The sequence below is a fragment of the Phalacrocorax carbo genome, chromosome 2, assembly GCF_963921805.1.
Source record: "Phalacrocorax carbo chromosome 2, bPhaCar2.1, whole genome shotgun sequence".
NCBI lineage: Eukaryota > Metazoa > Chordata > Aves > Suliformes > Phalacrocoracidae > Phalacrocorax > Phalacrocorax carbo.
The window spans coordinates 8022337-8045364 of record NC_087514.1 but is presented as its reverse complement, the minus strand read 5'-3'; the positions used below and the strand labels follow the sequence as shown (position 1 = coordinate 8045364).

Genomic DNA, 23028 nt, shown 5'->3' with positions numbered 1-23028 from the left:
TGTGGGGCTGAGTTGCCAGCTGGGGTTACACCACGACAGGCAGAATTTCTGAAAATAACCTTAAAGCTAACTAAACATGTGCATGCTTTTACCGAGGTACAGAAATAAATTTTTTTCCATATAAAAATGAGAAAATATGCACTTACTTACCTTTACCGTCTGGAAGTTATTGTCCATTTCTTCCATGTTGATAATGCAGTAGCTGTAGAGCTAAAAGATAGGCTCAGGGAACATTTGTTTTAAAATTTACTCTTTGGGGAGTTATTGGATTTATATGACTTTTTAATCAAAAATTTCAAAACAAAATGGTGAAAATTAGAATGCATAACTAGACTGTGTACCTAGTTATGTCCTATAAATCACGCAGATGAGCATTTTTAAGTGGGGAAAAGCAACACAAGAACAATGAGGAAATGAAGCTGTTTCTAAACCCTAATGTGATGATATTCTGTTGTTCTAGAGACACTAGAAATGCGCATGTACACAGAGGCTTATAAAGCTTCGCTTACTTCTCAAAGGGAATTGATAAATGGGGGAAGGCATCCCAAGGGGTTCCCTTAGTTTAACAAAAACAAAAGTAGTTTTCAGCACATTGCTTTTTCCTTACATCTTCCCTCAAATAAAATGAATTATGCACACAGATTGTTTATTGTCAGTTTGCGTGCTGTGGAATTTCTGTTGTAATAACCAGGGCTCTGCGGACTTGTCTGTAAATGCTTTTCCTGTTTATTTATGTGGTTTTTATCAATACAGATGCTTATCTCAGCCCCAACATTTTAACTCTCCCCCCAAAATAAAAACAAAAAACCAAAAACCAATACATTATTAGTTTGGGCAGAGCAAATGGTATAGGAAAGTTTAAATTCCTGCAGGACAAATATGCCAAAATGCACTTGTAGCTTCTTTCTTTATAGAAACCCAGCTGCAGCAGGATCTATCATTATAGCAGCCCAGTAGTTGCAATATTTACCCAGAAACTGTTGAGAACTAGCTTGTATGCTTTGGGAAGATTCTCCCCTCCCAGGAAGCTGCTCTAGTCGGTTAGCAGTTCACTCTTCCACATCCTTTGTCCTCCTGCCATATGAATCCTTCCTCCTTTTCAACACAGGGGAATGCTCTGAATGTACCTACAGGCTACCATGTTTTGCATTCTGCAGTCAATGGATTTAAAAAAGAAATAATCTTGAGGGTAAGTCAAGACTCCAGGACTCCATGCTCTTAAGTCAAGGTATTAGGCCCCAGTGTAAAACCGTTTCTGAGTAAGTGTTAAACCCAGTAGGTTATTTTGTACAATGAGGGCATCACGATGTTTTTAGCATAAGGTTTTTCCATTCATTCAGATTTGGCATCTTCCCTCATGAACCTTTTGACTCTGGACTGAGGAGGCTGTGTAGCATCTCCCTTGCAGAACAGACTGTGGTGCCTGAATTGCAGCGAGGACACAAAAATTGGACTTCTCCCATGCTCAGGCTTTTCCACTGGTAACTGCTGAGGCCCTAGAAATTCCCTAATGAATCTGAGGGACCCTGGATTGTCTCCCCAAGTTCTCCCCACAGCAGTGCAGGGAAAGCACATGGTGGGCTTTGGCTTCTTCCAGTCACCTAAAAAACAACCATTGCAAAAAATCACTGCAGTTCTTTGTCCATCTCTTTAGTGGTGGCGTGATGCAATTTTACTCTAAGTTGCTGGTAGTGGAGGAGTCCTACTTCACTGAAGTATCGCCATCAAAAACAGCTAGGCAGAGAAGCTGTTCTTGGAGGATACCTTTGCTCACTGAAGCAGATTATAGGACTCCACAGGCTTACACAATCTTGAAAAAGTAAGAAGATGCAGAAAGCTTATTTTTGGCTGAGGTTTCTGTGGCTCCCTGTCCCTGTTATAAATGTGCTCGTTAGAGCCCATCATAAGAGGTCTTCATTTATGTTTGAAGTTAGACTCCTGCACAACCTTTGGCACAATGGGGTCATAGCTATTACCAGTTATACCGGTAGTTGTTTTCACCTGCTGTCATGCTGGTTTGTTTTCTATATTTTAAAGAGGTTACCAAAGCACCGTAATGTCATTAATTATTGTCAGGACATGAAAAGCTTGGAGAAGAACTTCAATTCCTGCAGGAAAAAAAGAGAAACACTAAGCAAAAACTGTATCAAGCCTTTGTATGAATATTAAAATAATTTAAGAAAAATCAGGATTTTGACAACTACAAAAAAACCTGTCGTAACAGATTTCAACAGATGATTATTGCGTGTTGCTCACAGACCCTATTATGAAGCAAATAATGAAACCCAAACCAAACTGTCCTACGTTATTCTCATAAAAAGCATCTGGTTTCTTTACTGAAAGAAATCAAAACACAGGCTCTAAAACCACCAGGTAACCTAGACCAAAGGTGGCACACAGAAGGTTACGGACCCCTGTTACACCCTAACGTTCCCCTGCCAGGGCCACGTTGTCTTTAACTATAAGATACAGTTTTGTCAAACACTACCAGCTCTTCACCCCCTTTTCCCAGTGTGTTAATAAGGTTTAGTTACCAAAAGAATCGCTTGCAGTAGAACTACATTTCCCAGACTGTGTTGCAAAGCAGTTATCTTTCAATAGCTCTCAAGGCCCATATAGCAGGAAACCTCCTTCTTGAACCTCTGTCAGGGACCGGGTGATAAGACCCAGTTGAATCAGCCACCACATCTGGTACTGTAGAGCTGTTCCCAACTCAGGGTTTGCAGGTATTTGTAAACAAAGACAAGAGATTAATTTTTTATAGGGAGTTTATCTTTTCTCAATTTACTATACTGTCACATCTGAATGCTGTTGTGTGTTATAATGAATTTCCTTATAACAAAATTTGAAGGGGGAACAAAATTTTCTAAGAATTTCCTCACCACAAGAAGTGATAAATTACATGTAGCACAGGAAACAACTAGGGCTATACCGAGAGCTTCAATTTTGGAGGCCTTAAAAAACCTTAAAAACCACAAAGGACTTGGTAATATGAGATAATATGCTTTTTCACTTTTTAAAATCCTTGTTAACTTTTGTTTGTTTCAAGATTTCTAATATTAGAGCCAATCCCCTTTTTGGTGAGTTGGTTCTAAAGCTCTGGAGGATCAGAAATGGATTAAAAATTCCAGGGCTGCTTCTCTCTCCATGTGGATTAAGAAACATGTTACAAATATCACTAGCTGTGTGTGAGCCTTTAGGGTTTTGTGGTTTTTAAGGTGGAGGTTGAAGGCTTTTTTAAAATCAGGTTAGAAATTACTCCAGTAAAGACTCCTGCTGTATCAGCAGATCTGGATGAAAGTAATTAGTATAAAATGGTGTATGGGTTTCTTTCATAAAAAAAAAAAACAAAAAAGCAAAACCAAAACAAAAAACCCTGAAAGAAAACAAAAGTTGAGAGCTTGGTGTACGTAAGGAAAAACTAGTTGCAATAAAGATTATATAAACATTAAATTAGCTTAGAATCTACTCTTTTTTCTTCCTGTGTCTCATATGCTTTTGAAATGACATATTCAATATATTTTTATGTCTTTGAAATGAAGATGCAGAATAAATTTTCTTATTTTTATTAACAATAACTTATATAGTTGAATATTTTTCTTCTTCTGAAGGACACAAATATTAGTCCTTTCAAGCTCAGGACAGTCACAGCAATGAAATGCCATAATTTGGATCTTTTTAGCTCCTTGACATGGATGAACCATCCTGTAAAATTAGGGCCACAAATAGTCAATAGACTTCGATTTAATTTTTTAAGAAGAAAACAATTTACTTGTTTCTCAAATTAGTGTTTTTCTCATCTAATATCAAATTCTTTTGTAAGTTTACAATAGAAAAATTAGACAAACACACCTTTGACTTCCTTTCTTTTTTTTTAGCGAATGAAGATCTTTTGTCTTACCACTACTGTAGTAATAACACTAGCCATGTCTATTTTGCGAGCCCTTTCGTTTGGAACAATTTTTAGACTGAATATTGTTTTCTGAGCCTCACCCATCCTATAGTGCAGGGCAAAGCAATCTAACAAAAATGACTGAAGCATTAACATTTTAATTGTGAAGATTTTATTCAGAATTTATTCTTCAAAAGTCCATAACTTTCATGTTAACCTTTCACAAGTGTCTTCCTCTGGCCTTTACATTTAGTGAGACACGGAAGACCATTAGTCTGCAGCAATTTTATTGCAGTAGGTTTTAAATAAAGAAGTCGACTAATCATTAACCTTTTCAGCTAAAAAGGGGTTAATTGGGAGATAGTATTGCTAGTATTATTTTAATAACTGTTGAGGACTGAAACATGCTCGAAGAGCCATGTGGAAAAAAAGGTGGATGCTTTCACATGCAATTTACTCATTCCACATGTAAATAGATACAGTGGTGTCAATTCAGCATCTTCTATGAGCCCTGAATTAACTTGAAAAAGAATTCATACTGGGAAATAGCATAGTAGGGGTTAAAGTTAGGTTTTTGTCTTATGTTTATTATAAGAAAGGCTAACTAAGCACTTGTGAAGAGACTTAGATTTTAAAAGCATACCATAATTATTCACATTCTTGAGGGTGGGTGAATATTAACAAACAAGATGCAGGATGTGTAAGAGCAACCTGCATAACCTGAACAAGTGGGATAAACATTACACACATTGTCTTACAGTTTTAGGGCAAAAGCTCAAGTCCTACAGTGAGCTCTGTCCTGGTGCACTTGCATCCCATAACGCTTTATATCAAAGGAGATGTCTGTAGGTATAAGAAAAGGTCCTTATTGGGGGCATTGTATCCAATTTTCTGGCAAGGTAGTTCAGCAGATATTAGTGTCCCCCGGACTCTTTCCTTGGGCAAACTGTTGGATTAGATGACCTTGTGGAGTCTCTTCAACTCTGTTTTTCTTTGGTTCTGTATCATGCAGCTCACTGTAAGACTGCCATTGAGAAAGAAAATCCATGCTGATTTTTTCCTGCCTGTAGAGGACAACAGCATCTGCCAAAGCAATTGTTTCTAAAGCTACAGCTGACCACTGGCCCGTTGTGTTAAGGAAATGTGAATATTTGTATTTTCTTCCATATAAAGAAACAGCAAGACTTTAACACTGCCATAGCTAAATACCATAAATCTTGAAATGAAAGCATATGTTTCTTTCACACATTCCCACTTTTATGCTTTAATTTGTCCCAGCCTACCTGAAGTGTTTTTACTCAGATTAGATCTGTTACTAGTATAAAATTATAGCTGTTCTATTTATGTGATATAAAAAACGAAATAGAAATGTATCTGGCTATACTTAGGATGGGGTATTTTTAGGATTGCTTCCTAACTGCTGTGGAAATGTAATGCAATACAGAACATAAGAGATGACGTTATTATCCTTATAGATAAAATATAGGCCATTGTGAAGAAAAAAAAAAAGAATACAATAATGAATATTAAAATCTAATTATTTGTGTCATTTAGAACATTATATTTGTTTTATAATACAACCAAGAATATGGCACATTTGTGTAACATATTCTGTTTATTGAAAAACAAATACCAAATGAGATAATTTTAACTGCATATTGTACCATGTGAACAAAAGATCTGTGGCAAAACACTAGGAAAAAAAATAATCACAGTAATGAATGAAAAAATCAGTAGCTGAGAAACTTACAGCTAGGGACCCATTTGTTCTTTGGGATTGTTATGCTAATTTTCAGGACTTGCTGCCACAGCAAAATTGAGATTTAGGATGGATGCATCAATTACCGACTACTAATGCTATAAAAATATCCTCAGCTTCTCAAGGTAATTTAAAAGACCCATTCATATCCAGTTTGTCAAGCATTGCACTTTTGCTTGAACTCCATGAGAGGTAAACTCTTCAAAAGTCAAAAAAACTTCACAGTTTCCTTAATAAAACAGAAGTGGTTTCCTTGGGAAGTGGTAGGATCTAATTCTCCACTAATCTAAAAAAAAAAAAAGTCTGCCTGGAGGCCTGTGAATAAGAGCCAGAATTGAGGTTTCAGCCCATTGATGTATTATTCTTATAGAAATGTGTGCTCGGATATATTTTAAGCCTTACTATGCATTTCTTACCCAAGCTTACATTCATGGCTGTTCACTGCCAAAATAAGACAGCGCATCAATAAAATTCAAACTCTTGGTTTTTAGTAAGTTTTTTAACAAAAATATGTTTCTCTGTTTAAGTCACAGAACTGCATTAAGTCGGTATCCCAAATTATTAAGGAAAATGATTGGGTGAGGGAGGGAAACTACATTTCATTAATTTCTTCTAGCAGGAAAGCAAAGGCATATTTTTATCGTAACATTTCACTTCATACACTGATCTATAATGAAGTGGTCCTGCTTCTTACTTTCCCTCATTTTGCTACAACTTAATACGTGGACAGAAGTGCTGTGATATTTGTGAACATATGGCCAGGACTATTGTTTCCCAATTGAGTTCTAAATTAAAAATCTGAAATCAGGTCATTCTCACCCACAGAATTCTTAGGCATACTTTGTAGAAACAGGTTATTTTTTTCTTCCCAGTGACTTCTCTTTCTCTTTCACAGCCACATTTCCTTTACCACTCCCCAAAGCAACAGCTCTCTCAACTCTTTATATTGCTCTATTCTGTGTGTTCTGTCTTGTTTCCAAAACACATTTAGGACTCACAAATCCGGGACAGCCTCTAGAATTACTCTTTAAGTCTCAAAAGCCAATCTCCTAATATGTAACTGCCAGGCAGTATTCCCAGAGCGCTTTCCCCTGGGTTTTATTAGTACCCAGATATTTTTTTAAATGTAACTAGATTTGATACTTTAGATTTTTTTTTTCTTGCTACACCATAAAAATTCCAACACACTGTTCACAATTATAACCTCTCCTTCTGGAGTTTTTTTGTTGTTAACAGGGCAGGTAAAACTGATTTTCATCTCTTAAGGTGAAATTTTGAAATTACCTACCTTGTTCAAACACTCCTAAAACTGCATGCAGTAACGGCCGCTGTAAGACAACTGACGAGATACCACCTTATAACTGTAAAACTTACATGAGGGGTTGTGACAGCTGTTGTAACAAGTCTCTCTCCCCGCATCTCCATGTAATGCTACCTGATGCTGTGACCACTCAGCATTTAAACAACGCATGATACAAATATTTTTTTCCTCCTACAGTGAGACAATTAATGGGAAGATGAATCCTGATAAACAATTTGAATTGATACTTCCACCCAGACTACTTTATCTCAAGTAATAAATAAATAGATGGCTGTATATTTAAAATAATCACTACAAAATATATAATTATTACCAAGAACTCAAGATTACTATTCTAATGCAGTACCATATTGCAGAGCAGGCACTTTAAATTTCAGATCATGTCTGATATAAAAGATAACCTGAAAATGAAATCAGACTGTTACTGAAGTGGAAATTACCTTGTCTATTTACTGTCTAAAGCAAGAAATGCTAAACTTACAGATAACTCTTAGATTGCTTATTGCAAAAAATTAGAGAAAGTTAAGTAACGAAACATTTTATTTCAAAGTATAAGACCAGAACACAATGACTAGAAGTTCCATTAGAACTGAATTTACACTTATGTGACAGATTTAAATGGTGATTTTCTTGTGGGATAAAATTCATAAATGTAGCATCGGGCACAACTGTGCCTTGCCACCACAGGTACTCTCTTTTTCTATTACTAATAATTATTGATACATACACAGCTGAATTTTTTTTTCAAAACAATTGTTTTGCACATATTGGCTACCTGCTTTGTCATATTACAAAATTAAGCAATGAGATACATATGTAACACACCAACATTCAGTGTGGAGCTGGTATTAATCGGTGGTTTGAAAGCTTGGCTTTAGAAAACAGAACTACTTTGTGTTAAAAGTGCAAATGACATTATTTGGAGCCAGACATAAAAACATGCTAGCCTTTACAGCGATTGCTAGTGAGCGGAGCAAATCTCTGATGGCAACTGTTTGATGATTCTGCTTCTGTCCCTTATCTCTCTGCATCACAAAAGAACACAGGATACTGAGACCAGTTTGCACTGCTTGATCCTTCCGTTGTAGGACACTTGCCTGGCAGAGTGAGAGCACTTACAAAATCCACGTTTCACATACCGATTTGCCTGTATACTTCGAGCAGGAGCTGAGTCTTGCTGTCTTTCACAGTGAGTTCATCCTCTTTCTTCTGTTACTTGTAAAAGGTGCAGAAGGAGCATGCTCCCATTCCTAAACAGGAAAAGAATGGGTTAGAGTGCTTTATGGTCCTTTTGGTAACAGTTCCCCACCCCACCCCAGTTTCTTTGGGGCTCTCCTACAGCTGCTGCTTTGCTTCGTAATCTCACTTCACATACGCAGACTCTTGAAGGTCACTTAAAAGTGTCATTGTTTTTGTGTGTACTTTGGTCTCATCATAGTCTGCAAAGTTTTCTTGAAGTGTGTTCTGGCTCATTCTTGTAGAAGTAGCTGGTGCAGGTGAGCACCTGGACTAAACCCCCCCATCTTCCAGCATTTTAAGTATTTTTTTTTCCCCAAAAGAAAAATGGACATTTTACTGTTGTCCATCGTCCCCCTTAAGAGAAGCTGAAGGACTGCTTTTTATAAGACAGCTTCATGATTCTTCTGAGTTAACTCTGTTTAAAATCAAATGCAATAAACTACCATCACCAAATGGCCTCTATTATATAATAACTTTAGTTTACCCTAGCTTTTTAAGGATCTGAGCAGTCTGAACAATGATATTTGCTGATATATTATGAGAAAAAAAGGAACTATCTACAGTTTTCATGCAGAATAATGAAAGAAATGGACCATGGGTAGATCAGAAAAGAAGTATTGCAGAAAATAGTGGTATACAGAAGATATTAATGCAGCAGATTTCTTTCAGGGTTGGAGCAGATAACGTTCTTCACCCTGAATAGCTATTTGTTCCACTAGGTAACAAGGAAAAAGGCAGGGGTATTTTCAAAGCTCAGGTATCCAGTAAACTCATACAAGCAGACAGGAAAACACAGATTATCATTCTGAATTGAGTTCTGTTTCTTTTTAAAGAAAACATCACCATACAAAGATAAATGTTGTGAGACACATCAAGGTCTTACTAAGACAACTGATAAGTTATGGCTGATGAGGCCTTGGCAGTTAAGAAAGACAGTCAGTGAAAGACAGGCTTTGAATGGGATTGAATATAAGAGAAAAAAATAGCAACAAACATTTTCGCACAGGAAAAAGCTGTCGTAGGAACAAAAGAGAACATTCATTAGCACACAACACAATGTGCTAAAAGAGGTGCAACCGGGAAGAAGACAGGTATAACAAAGATGAGAGTGCAGTGGATTTGGCATCACCCACGTTCCGAGCAATAAAAGAGGTATGTGGGAGGACCAGATGCATCGAGGTTTGTAATCCATTTGACTGTCCAGCACTAGAGAAGACAGTCACAGAGTGCACAAAGCAATCCACTTTTATAAGCATAGTACACAGGGAAACGGGAGAGTAAAGAGCACACAAATTTGCAAAAGCTCCTAGCAGAGGATTTTAGCAATAGTAGAACAGATTATCAGTACAGGATCAAGAAAGGGGCAGTAAGGAAGTATTTAAATCCAAATATGACACAAGAGAAAAAGAATATACAAAAAAAAATTTTTCACCATGATAATGTTGATATCTTTTGCATCATTAGAAGGACATTGAGTATTAGCAAGTATATACAGGAAAATGTCAAAATCTAGATTTTTAATAAATACATGTGCAAAGCCAATACTGGGCCAGAGAGCTGTAAAATCATTGCACCTTATTTAAAACAAAATTAGAAAAGACTCTTTTAATTCTACAAAATACTTCAGAGAAAATAAAGTTCACCATGATGCCTACAGGCACATCGTATGATCAATGTATATGTGCATGCAGTTCCAGGACTGTGCGTTGTTACAACTGCCATTAGCAATAATGCCTAAAGGAAAGAAAAAAGCCCTTTGGATCACGGCATATATGAATGTAATGAAAAAGGTGGTGAACTCGCTGCAACGAATTGCCTGAATTACTGCACTAGAAACTGGAGAGGCTGTTCTAATACAGCGTGTTAGCTTTTAAGACCTAAAAAGAACAATAAGGTGGAAGCCAAAATTTACTGCTACAGATGATGCAGGTTTTTTTGCTCTCCAAGCCTCGTACATTCTACGTACTATGTGTTCAACCTGGGTACCAGGAGTTCAGGCCAGGCAGAGTGTAGCAACCCACTTTTCAGCTCTCTGGAAGATGGCAGTTCAAGAAAATGCTTTTTATCATGACTGTTGCATATGAGATTTTTAAGGAAGGTGCAATGATATACTAGAAGGACTGTTTGGAATTAGCCATTATTGATACTATACTGAAACAACAACAAAAGATTATGACAAAATCCTAATGTCACAGGCAACAGATACAAGGAGATGCAATCTAAAATTCAATTACAATTGATGGAAAACTGGCGTTAATCATTTTGGTTATGTCTAGGAATAGAGACGGATTTAACTCTCCAGAGTTAGTGCTTAAAGCCAATAAAAATATTTTCTTCTTAAGAGAGCTGAAGACCATAATGAAGATGATGACTAAGACTGGCAGAAATCTAGAGCAATTGTGGAGGGAAGGATGAAAATGGTATTGGGCTCACAGTCTGAATGATTTCACAGATGATGTTTTCCGTAACATGAAAGATTTAGTCATTTACTTGTTCTACCGTAGATTCTTAGCTCATTCAAGAAAACACACTGTGGGCCAATACATAACGAGGAGAATTTAAGAGTAGCCCTTCATTAATGTAAAATTACAGTTATCAGAATAGCAGTTACTTGTGGATACTCTACATATTCTTTTTCATCACACTTATGGGTACACAGGAACAGTAGAAACTACACAAAACCAGTTCAGATTCAAGAAAAGGCTTGTTAAACTTTTGGCTATTTCAGTACTGACTCTATAACATAATATAAAAAATACAAATGTACAACTTGAATGAGGCATATAATTGTTAAAAAAAAATATTTTTTGCCAATTTTTTCTACAACACAGAATATGGTCCGACCCCGTTGCTCCAGCAGGGCTGCCTAGAGCCAGTTGCCCAGGACTGCATCCAGATGGCTTTTGAACATCTCTGAGGGAGACTCCACAGCCACCCTGGGCAACCTGTGCCAGCGCCTGGTCATCCTCACAGTAAAAAAGTGCTTTCTGATGTTCAGAGGGAACCTCCAGTGTTTCAGTTTGTACCCATTGCCTCTGGTCCTCCCTGGGCACCACCAAAAAGAGCTTGCCTTCACCCTTTTTGCACCCTCCCTTCAGGTATTTATATACATCAACAAGATCCCCCTGAGCCTTCTCTTCTCCAGGCTGAACAGTCCTAGCTCTCGCAGCCTTTCCTCATTGGAGAGATCACCAGACGCTTCATCATCATCATGGCCCTTCGTTGAACTCTATTCAGTATGTCCATGTCTGTCTTGTATTGGGGAGCCCAGAACTGGATACAGCTCTCCGGATGTGGCCTCACCAATATGAAGCAGGGGATAAGGATCACCTCCCGCAAGCTGAGAGCAACACTTCTACTGCAGCCCAGGACACCATTAGCCCTCTCTGCAGCAAGGGCACATCGCTGGCTCATGTTCAACTTGGTGTCCACCAAGACCACTGGGTCCTTTTCATCCAAGCTGCTTTTCTGCTCAGTGGCCCGCAGCATGTATTGCTGCCTGGGGTTATTCTTACCCAGGTGCAGGACTTTCCACTTCCCCTTACTGAACTTCATGAGGTTCCTGTCAGCCCATTTCTGATCTTTAAGACCATAAAAGAAGGTATTAAAAAAAATGGAAGACTGGCATGAAGAGGTGCGTGTTTGCAGGAAGAAAGTATCTTGTGTTGAGTGTTGATCTGCTTAAGGGTAGGAAGGATCTACAGAAGAATCTGGACAGGCTGGATTGATGGGCCAAGGCCAGTCATAAGAGATTCAACAAGGCCAAGTGCCGGGTCCTGCACTTGGGTCACAACAACCCCATGCAACGCTGCAGGCTTGGGGAAGAGTGGCTGGAGAGCTGCCCAGAGGAAAAGGACCTGGGGATGTTGGTTGACAACTGGCTGAACATGAGCCAGCCGTGTGCCCAGGTGGCCAAGAAGGCCAACAGCATCCTGGCTTGTATCAGGAATAGTGTGGCCAGCAGGAGCAGGGCAGTGATCGTGCCCCTGTACTCAGCACTGGTGAGGTTGTATGTCAAATCCTGTATTTATTTTTGGGTCCCTCAGTACAGGAAGGACACTGAGGTGCTGGAGAATGTCCAGAGAAGGGCACTGAAGCTGGTGAAGGGTCTGGAGCACAAGTCTTCTGAGGAGCAGCTGAGGGAGCTGGGGTTGTTTAGCCTGGAGAAGAGGAGGCTGAAGGGAGACCTTATTGCTCTCTACAACTACCTGAAAGGAGGTTGTCGTGAGGTGGGTGTTGGTCTCTTCTCCCAAGCAGCTTGTGATAGGACAAGAGAAGATGGCCTCAAGTTGTGCCGGGGGAGGTTTAGGTTGGATATTAGGAAAAATTTCTTCACTGAAAGAGTGGTGAGGCATTGGCACAGGCTGCCCAGAGAGGTGGTGGAGTCACCATCCCTGGGGGTGTTCAAAAAATGTGTAGACATGGCACTTCAGAGCACGGTTTAGGATGCCTGGGGGCATTGGGTTCATGGTTGGACTTGAAGATTGTAGAGGTCCTTCCCAACCTTAATGATTCTATGAGCCTATGTTAGTAAAAAAAAGGCTTTCAGGCATGTAAGTTCTGTGCCACCATATTTTCAGTCACTATATGAAAACAATATAACAAGTTTTTGAAAGAAACAACCTTAACATAGCTGACATTGAAATAAATTTCAATACGGATGAAAATAGGCTAACCATTGAACTATGGGGCAAAAGGTATGAAAAGGAAAGCAATGAATTTTTAGCAGAAAGCATCCAGAGCTTTTGAAAATGCTTCATGATGGATGTCTTGACATGACAGTATACTCTTGTCTATTTTTTCATACTGTAGCCCATATGCAAGTATAACAAAAAAAAAAAAAGAAATGGCCACAGGAATATTGGAAAAAGGAGTGCAATGGTAATTTCCATGTGCCTAATAGAAATTGGCAAGTGATATATTGGAATACTAAGGAAGCCAGCACCTACTTAGCAACATGCTAATCAGAACTGTGGTGAGTCACATCAAGGACATATTCACTAGATGTGGTATTTGTGACAAACCATTTCCCAAAATAGACCCTGCTTCTATAGGTCTTCGGCTGTGTGCATTTTAATGAGCTGAAGTCTCAAATAAATAATGGTTTCGTAACAGTCTGTTGTGGCCTGAGCTTTAAATCAGGAACCCAGAGGTAAATCAGAGGTGAGAACTACATTAGAGCCATGAAAAGTCTACCATAATCAGTGGCAGCTTGATATGATTATTAAATAAATGGAGTAACACTAGTCACACAAAATCAAAATATGAGTGAACAGTAATTTAGGCAAAATTACAAATATTTAGGTGTGCTTACAATATTAGGAACAAAGACTTAAATGATTAAAATATTGCTTATGTTTACCAGCAAATACAGAAAATGTGACTGCAATAATTTCTACAGAACCTACATACCAGAGAGACGATGCAGCTCACTTTCTGCCTCTTCACACATAGTCCTCAGACGCCCCGTCAGCTGCATCAAAAGGTACAAGAAGTAAGAAAGTGAATCTCACCCCTGAGAGTGAAGGTACTAACATGTCCTAATGCTTCTATGACATCTGAATATTAATTTTGGCATCTACAATTTTTGCTTAGAAATAGGCAGGCTCACTGTCCAGTCAGAACACCGGCGCTTTAAGGGAAGTAATGGACACTACTCTGACACTGGCTCTTGACTGATGTACACCCACCAGACTAACTTCCTGAGACTACCACCAGCATATAAGCAGCAGAGCAGGCACGTGTCAAAAACCGTTCAGCTTAGTGGTGGAGAGTAGGGATAAGCACATTTAAATCGTGAATCTTAGGAGTTTGGACTAAAGACTTCTAAACATTTGTGAATACTAAAGCTAATACTGACTGGGCAGCTCCTTGATCAAGCTGCTTTTCAGGCTTTGTATAGATTTCAGTAGCAAGAAAGCAATCAATCCTTAAGAAGTTGGTGTTTCCTGCCATTCCTGGAGAGTAAGAATTACGCTCAGCAGGCTTTTCCCAGCTAACCACATCTTAGGCTGCTTTCTGTGGCCTGAGGCTCATAATTTCCCATCCTTTCCGTCCTCCTCGTTTTATTACATCCTAGTGAATTTCATTGGAGAAAACAATATATACTGCACTTGTTAGGTGCAGGTTTGAGTTTGAACAATAGGGTAAAATGTGGGTAATTTTGTAATTCCTATATTATTACAGACCTGGTGAGAAACAAGTCTTCAGACATCCATTAAGTCTTTCTGCATTGTAAGCCAGTGGGAATTGGTATAATTTGGGAAGAAATACTGTGGTTTCTTGAAACACCAAATGTTTATTTAATCAGTTACCAGGACAAATATGACTCTTACCGAGAAAGGTACACTGTGCTTTACACCATTTGTAATAAAATAGCTGCCTTTCTGTCTGAGGTCCTGTATGCTGTAGAGGGACTTCAAATACAGTTTCAGCTCTACTGGCAAAGATAGGGATTATTCTGCTCCAGGTCATTCAATAAAGATTACACTCCTACATATTGTTCTGTGTCAAAGTTGTATGTGTCTGCCTCTTTCACAACAGATGGCTGCATTTCAGTAGTGTTTTATAAAAGATGTATATGGAAGGTTGAAATAAAACATTCATTGTAATCCAACTTCTTCCAGTTGCTTGAATGTTTTAGTCCTATCCGTCAGGCTTGATGTCATGCAGGAAAACTTTTAAATTATAACTTTGTAAATTTGTTCCTGTAGTCCTGGGTCAAGATTTATTTGGAATGGTTTTAGAGAGATTATAAATCAAGTATATTTCATATTGTAACGCGTCAGACATTGTTTTATGAAATATTCCAGTCTGTAAAATGCAACAAGAAATGATACCTTAATATATGGTCCTTCTGTTTTAAGGGTGAAAGAGCACATGTAATTCTGAGAAGGGAGCCTTAACCTCTGCTTCCAAGCTTTGAGTGAGTGATTTCTCATGCTAGCCTATTTTTCAGAGCTTTTTTTCTCCCTATCTTGCAAGGATATCCCTATCTTTGCAAAGATACATTGCAAACCTTTTTTTTTTTTTTAATGAAATAAAAAGTAAATGCATGATTATTCAATTCACAGAAATAAGAATATTTTCAGTGGTCTTTTAACTGTTGCTTATCATTTAATTTCCTATCGGCTTTTCCAGTAAACGTTAGTTGAAAATCGACAGAGAGAGAGGAAAACATTACTTTAGCATTAAGATTCTGGCTTCAGTGATTTAGTAACTTTCCTGTTTTGCCCTTGTGCTCTCGGTCTCGCTTCCTTTGGGCTTTTGTCAGCAAAGACTCATTGATGAAACACCTAAGGTCTAATGAGGAGGCTATGTAAAGCCTCAAAGCTAAAGATCAAAGTGAATAATGATCTAATATACCAAGCGTATCCACTGAAAAAACTAGAACAGGCTTGAGCAAGGGTCCTTAGAACTTTGCTTCTCTCTCTTGTAAAACAGGCTGCTGCTGAATCATAAGCCTGCTCACCACGGCCCATCGGTGTAATTCAGCCGAAGGAAGATTTTCTGGCTAGTATTTATGAAGTGCTTTGTATTACTAAAGGCGTAAGTACAAAATGCTGGATAAACACCCAGTACCGCTGTTTGAGGGAGGAAAAAGACGTTAAAACAGCGTTTTTACTCCTCCTTTTAAGAACAAATCTTGCCTTTCTTCGTTCCCCCTCCCCTTGGGACGGGAAAGGCAGGGTCAGGACGCTGCCCGGGCTGCCCCGAGCCCCTCTCGCAGCCCCTCTTGCCCGGGGGAGCGGGCGGAGGAGCGCGGCCGGCAGGAGGCGGGGCGCGGCGGGGCCCCCCTCCCCGCTCCCAGCTGCCGCGCTCCGCTCGGGCGCTCCCGCAGGCCGGGCGCCCGCACAGCCGCCGGCGCCGCCGGGGCGCGCTCGGGTCCCTGGAGCGAACAGCAGCAGCTCCCCGCTCCGCGGAGTGTCCGCTGTCGTTTTTAACGGGACCCCGCGCTCCCCGGCCGCCACCCCTCCGCGCCGCCCAGCCCCGCTCCGCTCCCCACCGCCCCTCAGCACCGCCCCGCGCTCCCCGCCGTCCCGCAGCGCGGCCCAGCCCCGCTCCGCGCCGCGCCGCTCCCCGCCGCCCCTCAGCGCCGCCCGTCCCCGCTCCGCTCCCCGCGCGGCGCCGCTGACGGGAGCGTTCCCTCAGCGTCCCACCGGCGGGGCGCAGCAGGACAACAGCGGCCACCAACCCGGAGCTGCGGCCCGTCCCTGACTGACAAGCACACCACCCAATAGAAGTCGTCACTTGAGTAGGCGGGGCGACAATGAAGGGGGCTCTGCTATCCCCGCCCGTTGGGAGGAGCCGGGGAGCGGGGCTGTGGCACGGGGCGGGGCTCGGAGGACAGGGGGCGTGGCTGAGGGACGGCTGGGGGCGGGGCCTCGGCAGGGGTATTTAAACCTGGCGCGGTGGGGCTCGCCCGCTCAGTCGGCGCGGCGCCGCTGGACGTGCGGGCGGGGTGCGGGGTCGCCTCGGCCGCCTCACGTTCTCCCTTTTCTTCTTCCCGCGCGTGTGCCCGGGGCTGCGGCGGCCCGTCCCGCCGGGGTCGGCGGCTCCCGGGGCGCCCCCCTTCCCACCGCCCCGCGCGCCTCCTCAGAGGGATTTCTCGCCGCCCCTTGTCCGGTGCGGGGGGGCGCCCCCCGGCCCGCGCCCCTTCCCGCCCCGCTCCCGGCCGGGGGCTCGCGGCGCTTCCCTCTGGATGCGTCCCCGCAGCCCCGGGCGGGAGGCGGCCGGGGGGAAGCGCTGCCTCCGAGGATTTACCGCCGGCTGGGACTCGGACCCGCGCCGCCGCCGCCCCCTTCCCCGCGGGGGCACCCGGCGCTCCGCCGCCGCCGCCGCTCCAGGCCGCCGCTGCCATGGACGAGAAGTACCTGCCCGAGCTGATGGCGGAGAAGGACTCGCTGGACCCGTCCTTCACCCACGCCCTGCGGCTGGTCAACCAAGGTGAGGGCGGAGCGGGGCCGCTTCGTCCCGCCGCGGGGACGAGCCGGAGTTCGCGGGGGATGCCGAGCGAGGGGTTTGCTCTTAGCTTCGCGCCGCTGGGTGGGTGTTTTCGGGTTTTCTTTTTTGTGTCGAGGCTGTCGGTGTTCGCCGGTTCCTGCCTGCTCCCGGAGCCCGCTGCTGGCTCGGCCCGGGTCCGGCGGCGCTGCCCGGGCGCTGCCCCGCCTCCAGCCCCGCCGCCGGCCGCGCTCCCCGCGCCGCTCTCCCGCGGCTCCGCAGCCGCACCGGGCGCCCGCTGCCCTCCCGAAGCGCTCCGCTTTCGGAGGTGTGGGGTTTTGTTTCGCAATAGCGAGTCGCTCACTGCCCGAGTTACAGACTATTCCAAGATGAATTGCGTAGAGCAGCGTGGGTCTTCTGCGCCCTGGGCTCCAGGGCGGTTAAAACCCCCAAAGGTGCTCTTCTCCTACCCTGCTCCGAACAGTAAGTAGCTTATTGTATATATGTGAGCCTTTTCAAATCGGAGCCTACAACCTATGTCCTTTCCTAAGACCTCTCGGATCGGGAACTAAAATATTAAGGAACCAACAATACGTTTTGGTGATTTTCTTAAAAACCCAAAAGCATATTTTATTATATGACTCCAAATAACAAGTGATTCCTACCCTTTCTGCATCTGACATGTTAGATATGGTTTAAAGTGCTGGCTCTTTGCTTTAGTGATACCGTACTCAGTAGGGAAGTAATTCTATGTGGTTTACAATGTGACTTAATGCAAATTTGGAAGTATTGTATAATTGGCAGGTGATTTTCAAGTACAGCTCTGGAGAGATGAACCCTTGATAGGTGCTTGGGGTGGTCAAGTGAAACAAGTTACAAACTGATCTTCTAATATAACTTAATGACAGTCAAAATGATTTTGGCTTCAGCTGAAGTGATTACAAAGCTGTACTAGTGTACTTTCCTGTAACAGGAATAGGTCGAAATCAGTATTGCTGCTTTTAATGATTTGTTGTCGTTTTTGATGTGTAATGGATTGCGAATGCTCATCTCTAAATCAGGAGGAGAATCAACTATTGTCTGAAATACTCCGGAGTTAGGAGCAGCTGTCACAGTTTCAGCTGTGGAATGTATATGCCATGTGAGTTGTAGCTGCGTGTCCTTGGATGGTTGGTGTTTTGCATGTTTTCCCTAATTTTATAAAAATACCACTGTTGATAGTGGAAGGATAATTATACTAGTATATATTTGTATTGTTTGCTGTAAATAAACTTGCTAGTTAGCTTGATGGGTGAGAATTTAAGGCTGCAAATTAGTGAAAGATTTTTTGCATATGTAAATTATTTGAGGAAGTTACAGAAGTATGTGACTTACTGTTTTACAGACAGTGCTTATGGAAGTAGATATGACTGAGTGGCTGTTACCAAAACTGACTTTTTGGGACTATGATAGGTTTTTGAGGTTCTCTTGAAATGAGAAATTAGAGGACAAACTTCTGCCTGCTTTTATTATGTAACACTTGGTATCTGCATACATACTTTCAGCTCCAAAAATAAAAGATATTGTCAGTGGAAAAAATTAATATAGATGGACGTGGATCTAACTTCTGTATTCTAGCACGTCTCCAGACTTTTTTGCTTGCTTTGAAAATGATGTCTTACACTAAATCTGAAGTATTTCATGTTAGAGATGGGTAAAAAGATTAAGGATCGTGACTATCAACTGGTTAACTAGTTTAAAATGCAAATTTATATAGTATCTATGTAAAATCGATAATTTAGGCAGTTGTACAGACACCAAAGAACCAAATAAGGTGAAATGACTGTGTAATACAAGTGGGAAATGCAAGAGGAGATGTTTTACAAACCCATCCTGTTGTGGTGCAACTTTATCAGTGACTCTTTTTTTATTGTCAATTTCAACAATTCTGTGCAGTTAAATGAAGGCAAATATGTATGGAAATGTATATGTAATAGTTCTGGCTTGTGCTTCATATGTCAGGTCCACTGGGTTCTTTCTATGCTAGTTCAGTGAACAGGCAAATGAAATGGCTTGTTTAATGTTTTCAAACTGGGTTTGTTTACCTTTTTGATTTAGAATGAAACCTGTTTCTCAGTTTGGGTTCTTCCAGGTATGTGCAAGAAAGTCTCAGCAAAGGTTTTAAGTGCTTAAAATAACCAGCTTAATTATGTAATAGCATTTTGCTGTCTTAATACTATTACATTTACTATCTGTACTGTAGAATAGCCAAGTTTCTTCAGAAACTCAAGACTGATTTCTAAGAATTGTATGGTTGAATTAGTAAACCCTTCTAAAATGCTGAAGGAATTGAAGTGTGTGTACTGTGTAGACAAAGGAGCCAAATCACTAACAAATTTCTAATAGTGTTGAAAATTGGTTTCTAGGGAAAAGTCCTGTGCTGGGACTTCCAAAATCTGTTAATTATAGGTCTGGAATAGAAGTGGACACATTTGCATGTTATGCTTATAATTACAGATTATAATTTGGGTATGCACAAATTACATAATTCTAAGTGATACAGGAAAAAAGTGGAGCTTGACATGCTTTCGGAGTTCTAGGGTAGCCTTTTATCTGAAAAAGAACAATGTGGCAATAACTAGGATGCTGCAAGAATCCTTTCCTGGGCAGTATTATTAATCTGTGTTTCAGAATTGGGAGATGACGGCACCTCCTCTTGCCCTAACAAAACCTTGTTTTAAGCATTTCAAAAAACATTGAAATCAAAGATCAATATCCTTCATTGTTCCTGCAAAGTATATGGAAGTGCTGATTTTTCTTGTTGAAAACTCTGCTCAAGTATTTGACGACTTGTCTCTTGGGACACAAATACAAGACCTATTGTTAAATTTTCCTTTAAACAGTCATTGAAACATTCAGCTGCTGCTTAAATTTTAGAACAGTAGGAATCTCTTGCAGGAGACTAGACTATAATGTTTGCTCTAAGATGATTTACTGTATGCTTGAACAGTATGTCTTCCTAAAAAGGGGGTATTGTTACCTGTAAACCCTTAAATTGGAAGTAGAGTTACTTTGCGTGGGTCTAAGGTGACCCTGCTAATAGGATTAATTAGCAGCTGGTACCAGACAGTGGCAACTAGAAGGTTATGTCCAATTATTATTTTATAATTAAGTTCTGTAATTGATGTACCTTGGGAAGGATGAGGTTCTGTGAAGAAGGAAGAGTTTAGGACATGTGTACTTGTGTTTTTCCTGTTTAAAACTCCCAGGTGTGTCTTTATGCAAAATCTGAAAAGCACTTTTGTATGTGAAAGTGATGCTTGTTCTGAAATCAGGCTTGTTCCTTGTGTTTATTGTTGCGAGGCACTGAGTAGCTTTACTTTTTAAACCTTTTTTGGAGACTTTTTGAAGACTGATTTTGTTTGCATTTGGTGTCTTATGTAAATGTTGGTAAATGTCCAGGTGTAATGTTGATTGTCATAACTTAGTTCATGAGTGATGCTATAAAAATATTGAAAGCTCTGCAAGAGAAGAGTTACTTTATCTTTGTCTCACATTTAAGTATAGTATTGATTTATGACAGTATTTTGTGAATGTTGGGTAAAGTATGAAATTGCAGATGGAAGAAGCGAACTGTAAATAAAACATGTTACAAAACAGCTCTGGTATCAACAGGGGAGATATTAAGATGGATGCCTGGCACTTGTTTGATTTGTGTGATGTTAAATGTGTAGGTGGAGAGGACTCTGTGATCAGTTAGGGCAGCTGAAATCCTTATGAGTCCTGGTGCCTTTGCTGGAAGACAGCTATTACTTCTCTGTAGATGGTACCTGTGGAATTCTTCCTTACAAGCTCATTTTAGCTACTCTGAGGTCTGAGGTAATGTCTTAAATTGGTGAGGCTTCCTTTAAATTGTCAATGAGATGGTGTACAGCAATAACAAGCTTTCCTATCAGTAGATGGCTGTATGTGCTAGCTGTATATTGAATGGTTTTACTGAGTGATGTGACTAGTACTGATCAGTAGAGGCTTGCTGGTCTTGTGTCAAATTTTGAGTAGGAGTTCAATAATTAGACCAATACGTCCCTGAATATCAGGGAGACTGGAGTGTGAGGAAAAGTGTATAGAGTTTCTCCATTTGTAAACAACATTAACTGTCTGATTTTTAGCAGGTAAGGGATAATTTTGTAAAAATGTTTGAAGCAGGAACTTATAAATTGAGGTTACAGAGATATTTATTTTGAACAAATCTGCCTTCCTATGCAAGGGCTTCTAGGTGCTTAGCAAGGGTTTCCTTTAATATTTCAAGAATACAATTTTAATTTTCCACAATTCTAAAAGATGTACTTGATTATCATGACATATGTCATTTCTTTACATATATAAACCAGTTTGCTGCTGAATCATCCGCTTTCCTCTGAGGACAGACGTTTCATGGCATGGAACAGACGTGTGGTGCTGCTTGTTCCCAGCCCCTAATGGTGTTACATGTACTCTGTTCCTGTATAACCTCAAGCTCTCATTGTAGTCTCAGTTGTACGAGCCACACTTGTTTCAAGTGTCCTGCTCTTGGAGTTTGGCAAAACACTTTGTGAATGTCGTCAGCATTTTCTAAAGCAAATATAGATGAAGAAATCTGGGTTTTAGGATTACTCCGAGCATCCCACTAATTTGAATAAGATAGTTTTGTGATTTGCTCTTCAGACAAACATTTTTTAGACAGCAAGTCACTAAGTTGTCTGTCTTAGAGGTTAACTAGAAGAAAATCTTCTGTCTTCTGGTAACCAGACTTCAACAATTTATTGAAATGTGCAGGGGGAATTGATTATTTGGCAGGCTCAGTGTGATAAGAAACTTATTGACAGTGGCAGGAATGGATGTGGGGTGATGGTAGCACCACAAAGCCAGGGAAGGCTGGTTCTAGTTTTAGTTTCTTAAAAGAGCATGAAAAGTAATAAGGTTTGAAGTGAATAAGAGATTCCAGAGATTGTCCCTCATGTCTCAGCCTGCCTTGTGAAGTTCTGAAGTGTTACTGAGCACTTCTTGTAATGGTTGCCTCTTTGCTTTTACTGCAGTGAAACTGTATTGGGAAAGTCATAGGACTTATTAACAATTAGATTCCAGTCTTGGTCTCAAAGGGCTGGGCATGTGACTTATCAGCTATTCCAGTCATGTTAACAGGGCTGCTGCAAAATGCAGCTGAAGATAACCATACATACCTCACCCTAGGCTCATCATGCTCTGAAGCATGACCCTAGCCTGCAGCCACTCACCGATGATCACATTTAGTCTAAAGCCGACTTCTAATTCACTTGCACACTTACTTTGGCAGTCAATGAGAGAGCTCGAATTTAAAGGGTTCAGATTTAAACTGACATGGTTTGTCACTTTCAATCCTTTTCGACACCAGCCATGCAAATTAAAACTGTAACCTTCTGAGTACTTATTTACTGGAGAAATCCGAAAGAAGGTCACAGCCGTGCATGGCTGCTTTTCTGGCTTGTGGCTTGTTTGACTTGACTTGCATGTACTTAATGTGTGTGTCACTTAATGTGACCTTTCTGCCCTCTGAGTTTTTCCACACACCCCCAACTTCAAGTGTAATTAAGAAACAAAATGATTTCGGATGTGCTTTGATTGAAAGAATGGGGTATCAAAGTTCAGAGCTGAGTAGCCTTTCTAAAGTATTCAGTGTGGTGCTGTGTGACTTCTTAATCAGTATTTAGTAGTTTCAGTAAAAAGCATGTTTAAATGGATTAACTGGTAACTGACACACCTAATATTTTATGGTGAATTAACTGACTGTTCTTAGCTGAGCTCTGCAGGAATCTTGCAAGCTTAATGTTTACATTATTAATGCTGTTTTTCAAATATAAAATGATAAATGACAGGATGCTT

The 23028-nt window shown here is 40.9% G+C and overlaps 1 protein-coding gene and 1 long non-coding RNA gene across 5 annotated transcripts in view; one reads left to right on the top strand and one right to left on the bottom strand.

Moving 5' to 3' along the window:
- Positions 1 to 703: 703 nt before the first annotated feature.
- Positions 704 to 16497, bottom strand: LOC135311843 (uncharacterized). Of its 2 annotated transcripts, none has more exons than XR_010371365.1 (5): positions 16406 to 16497; positions 13624 to 13684; positions 9855 to 9945; positions 2535 to 8222; positions 704 to 2108 (listed from the first exon to the last, which is right to left on the bottom strand). It is a non-coding gene; the product is annotated as an uncharacterized LOC135311843 (long non-coding RNA). The 2 variants fall into 2 exon arrangements; XR_010371366.1 differs by having other exon boundaries at positions 7026 to 8222; positions 16406 to 16477.
- A 131-nt stretch (positions 16498 to 16628) lies between these two features.
- KHDRBS3 (KH RNA binding domain containing, signal transduction associated 3) overlaps positions 16629 to 23028 on the top strand; it is a 103023-nt gene continuing 96623 nt past the window's right edge. For 2 of the 3 annotated variants that reach the window (XM_064442045.1, XM_064442044.1), the window contains exon 1: positions 16629 to 17157. In XM_064442045.1, the coding sequence (XP_064298115.1) occupies positions 17070 to 17157 (88 nt within the window). In that variant the 5' untranslated portion in view covers positions 16629 to 17069. The remainder of the gene's footprint in view (positions 17158 to 23028) is intronic. The other variant, XM_064442043.1, reaches the window with a different exon arrangement.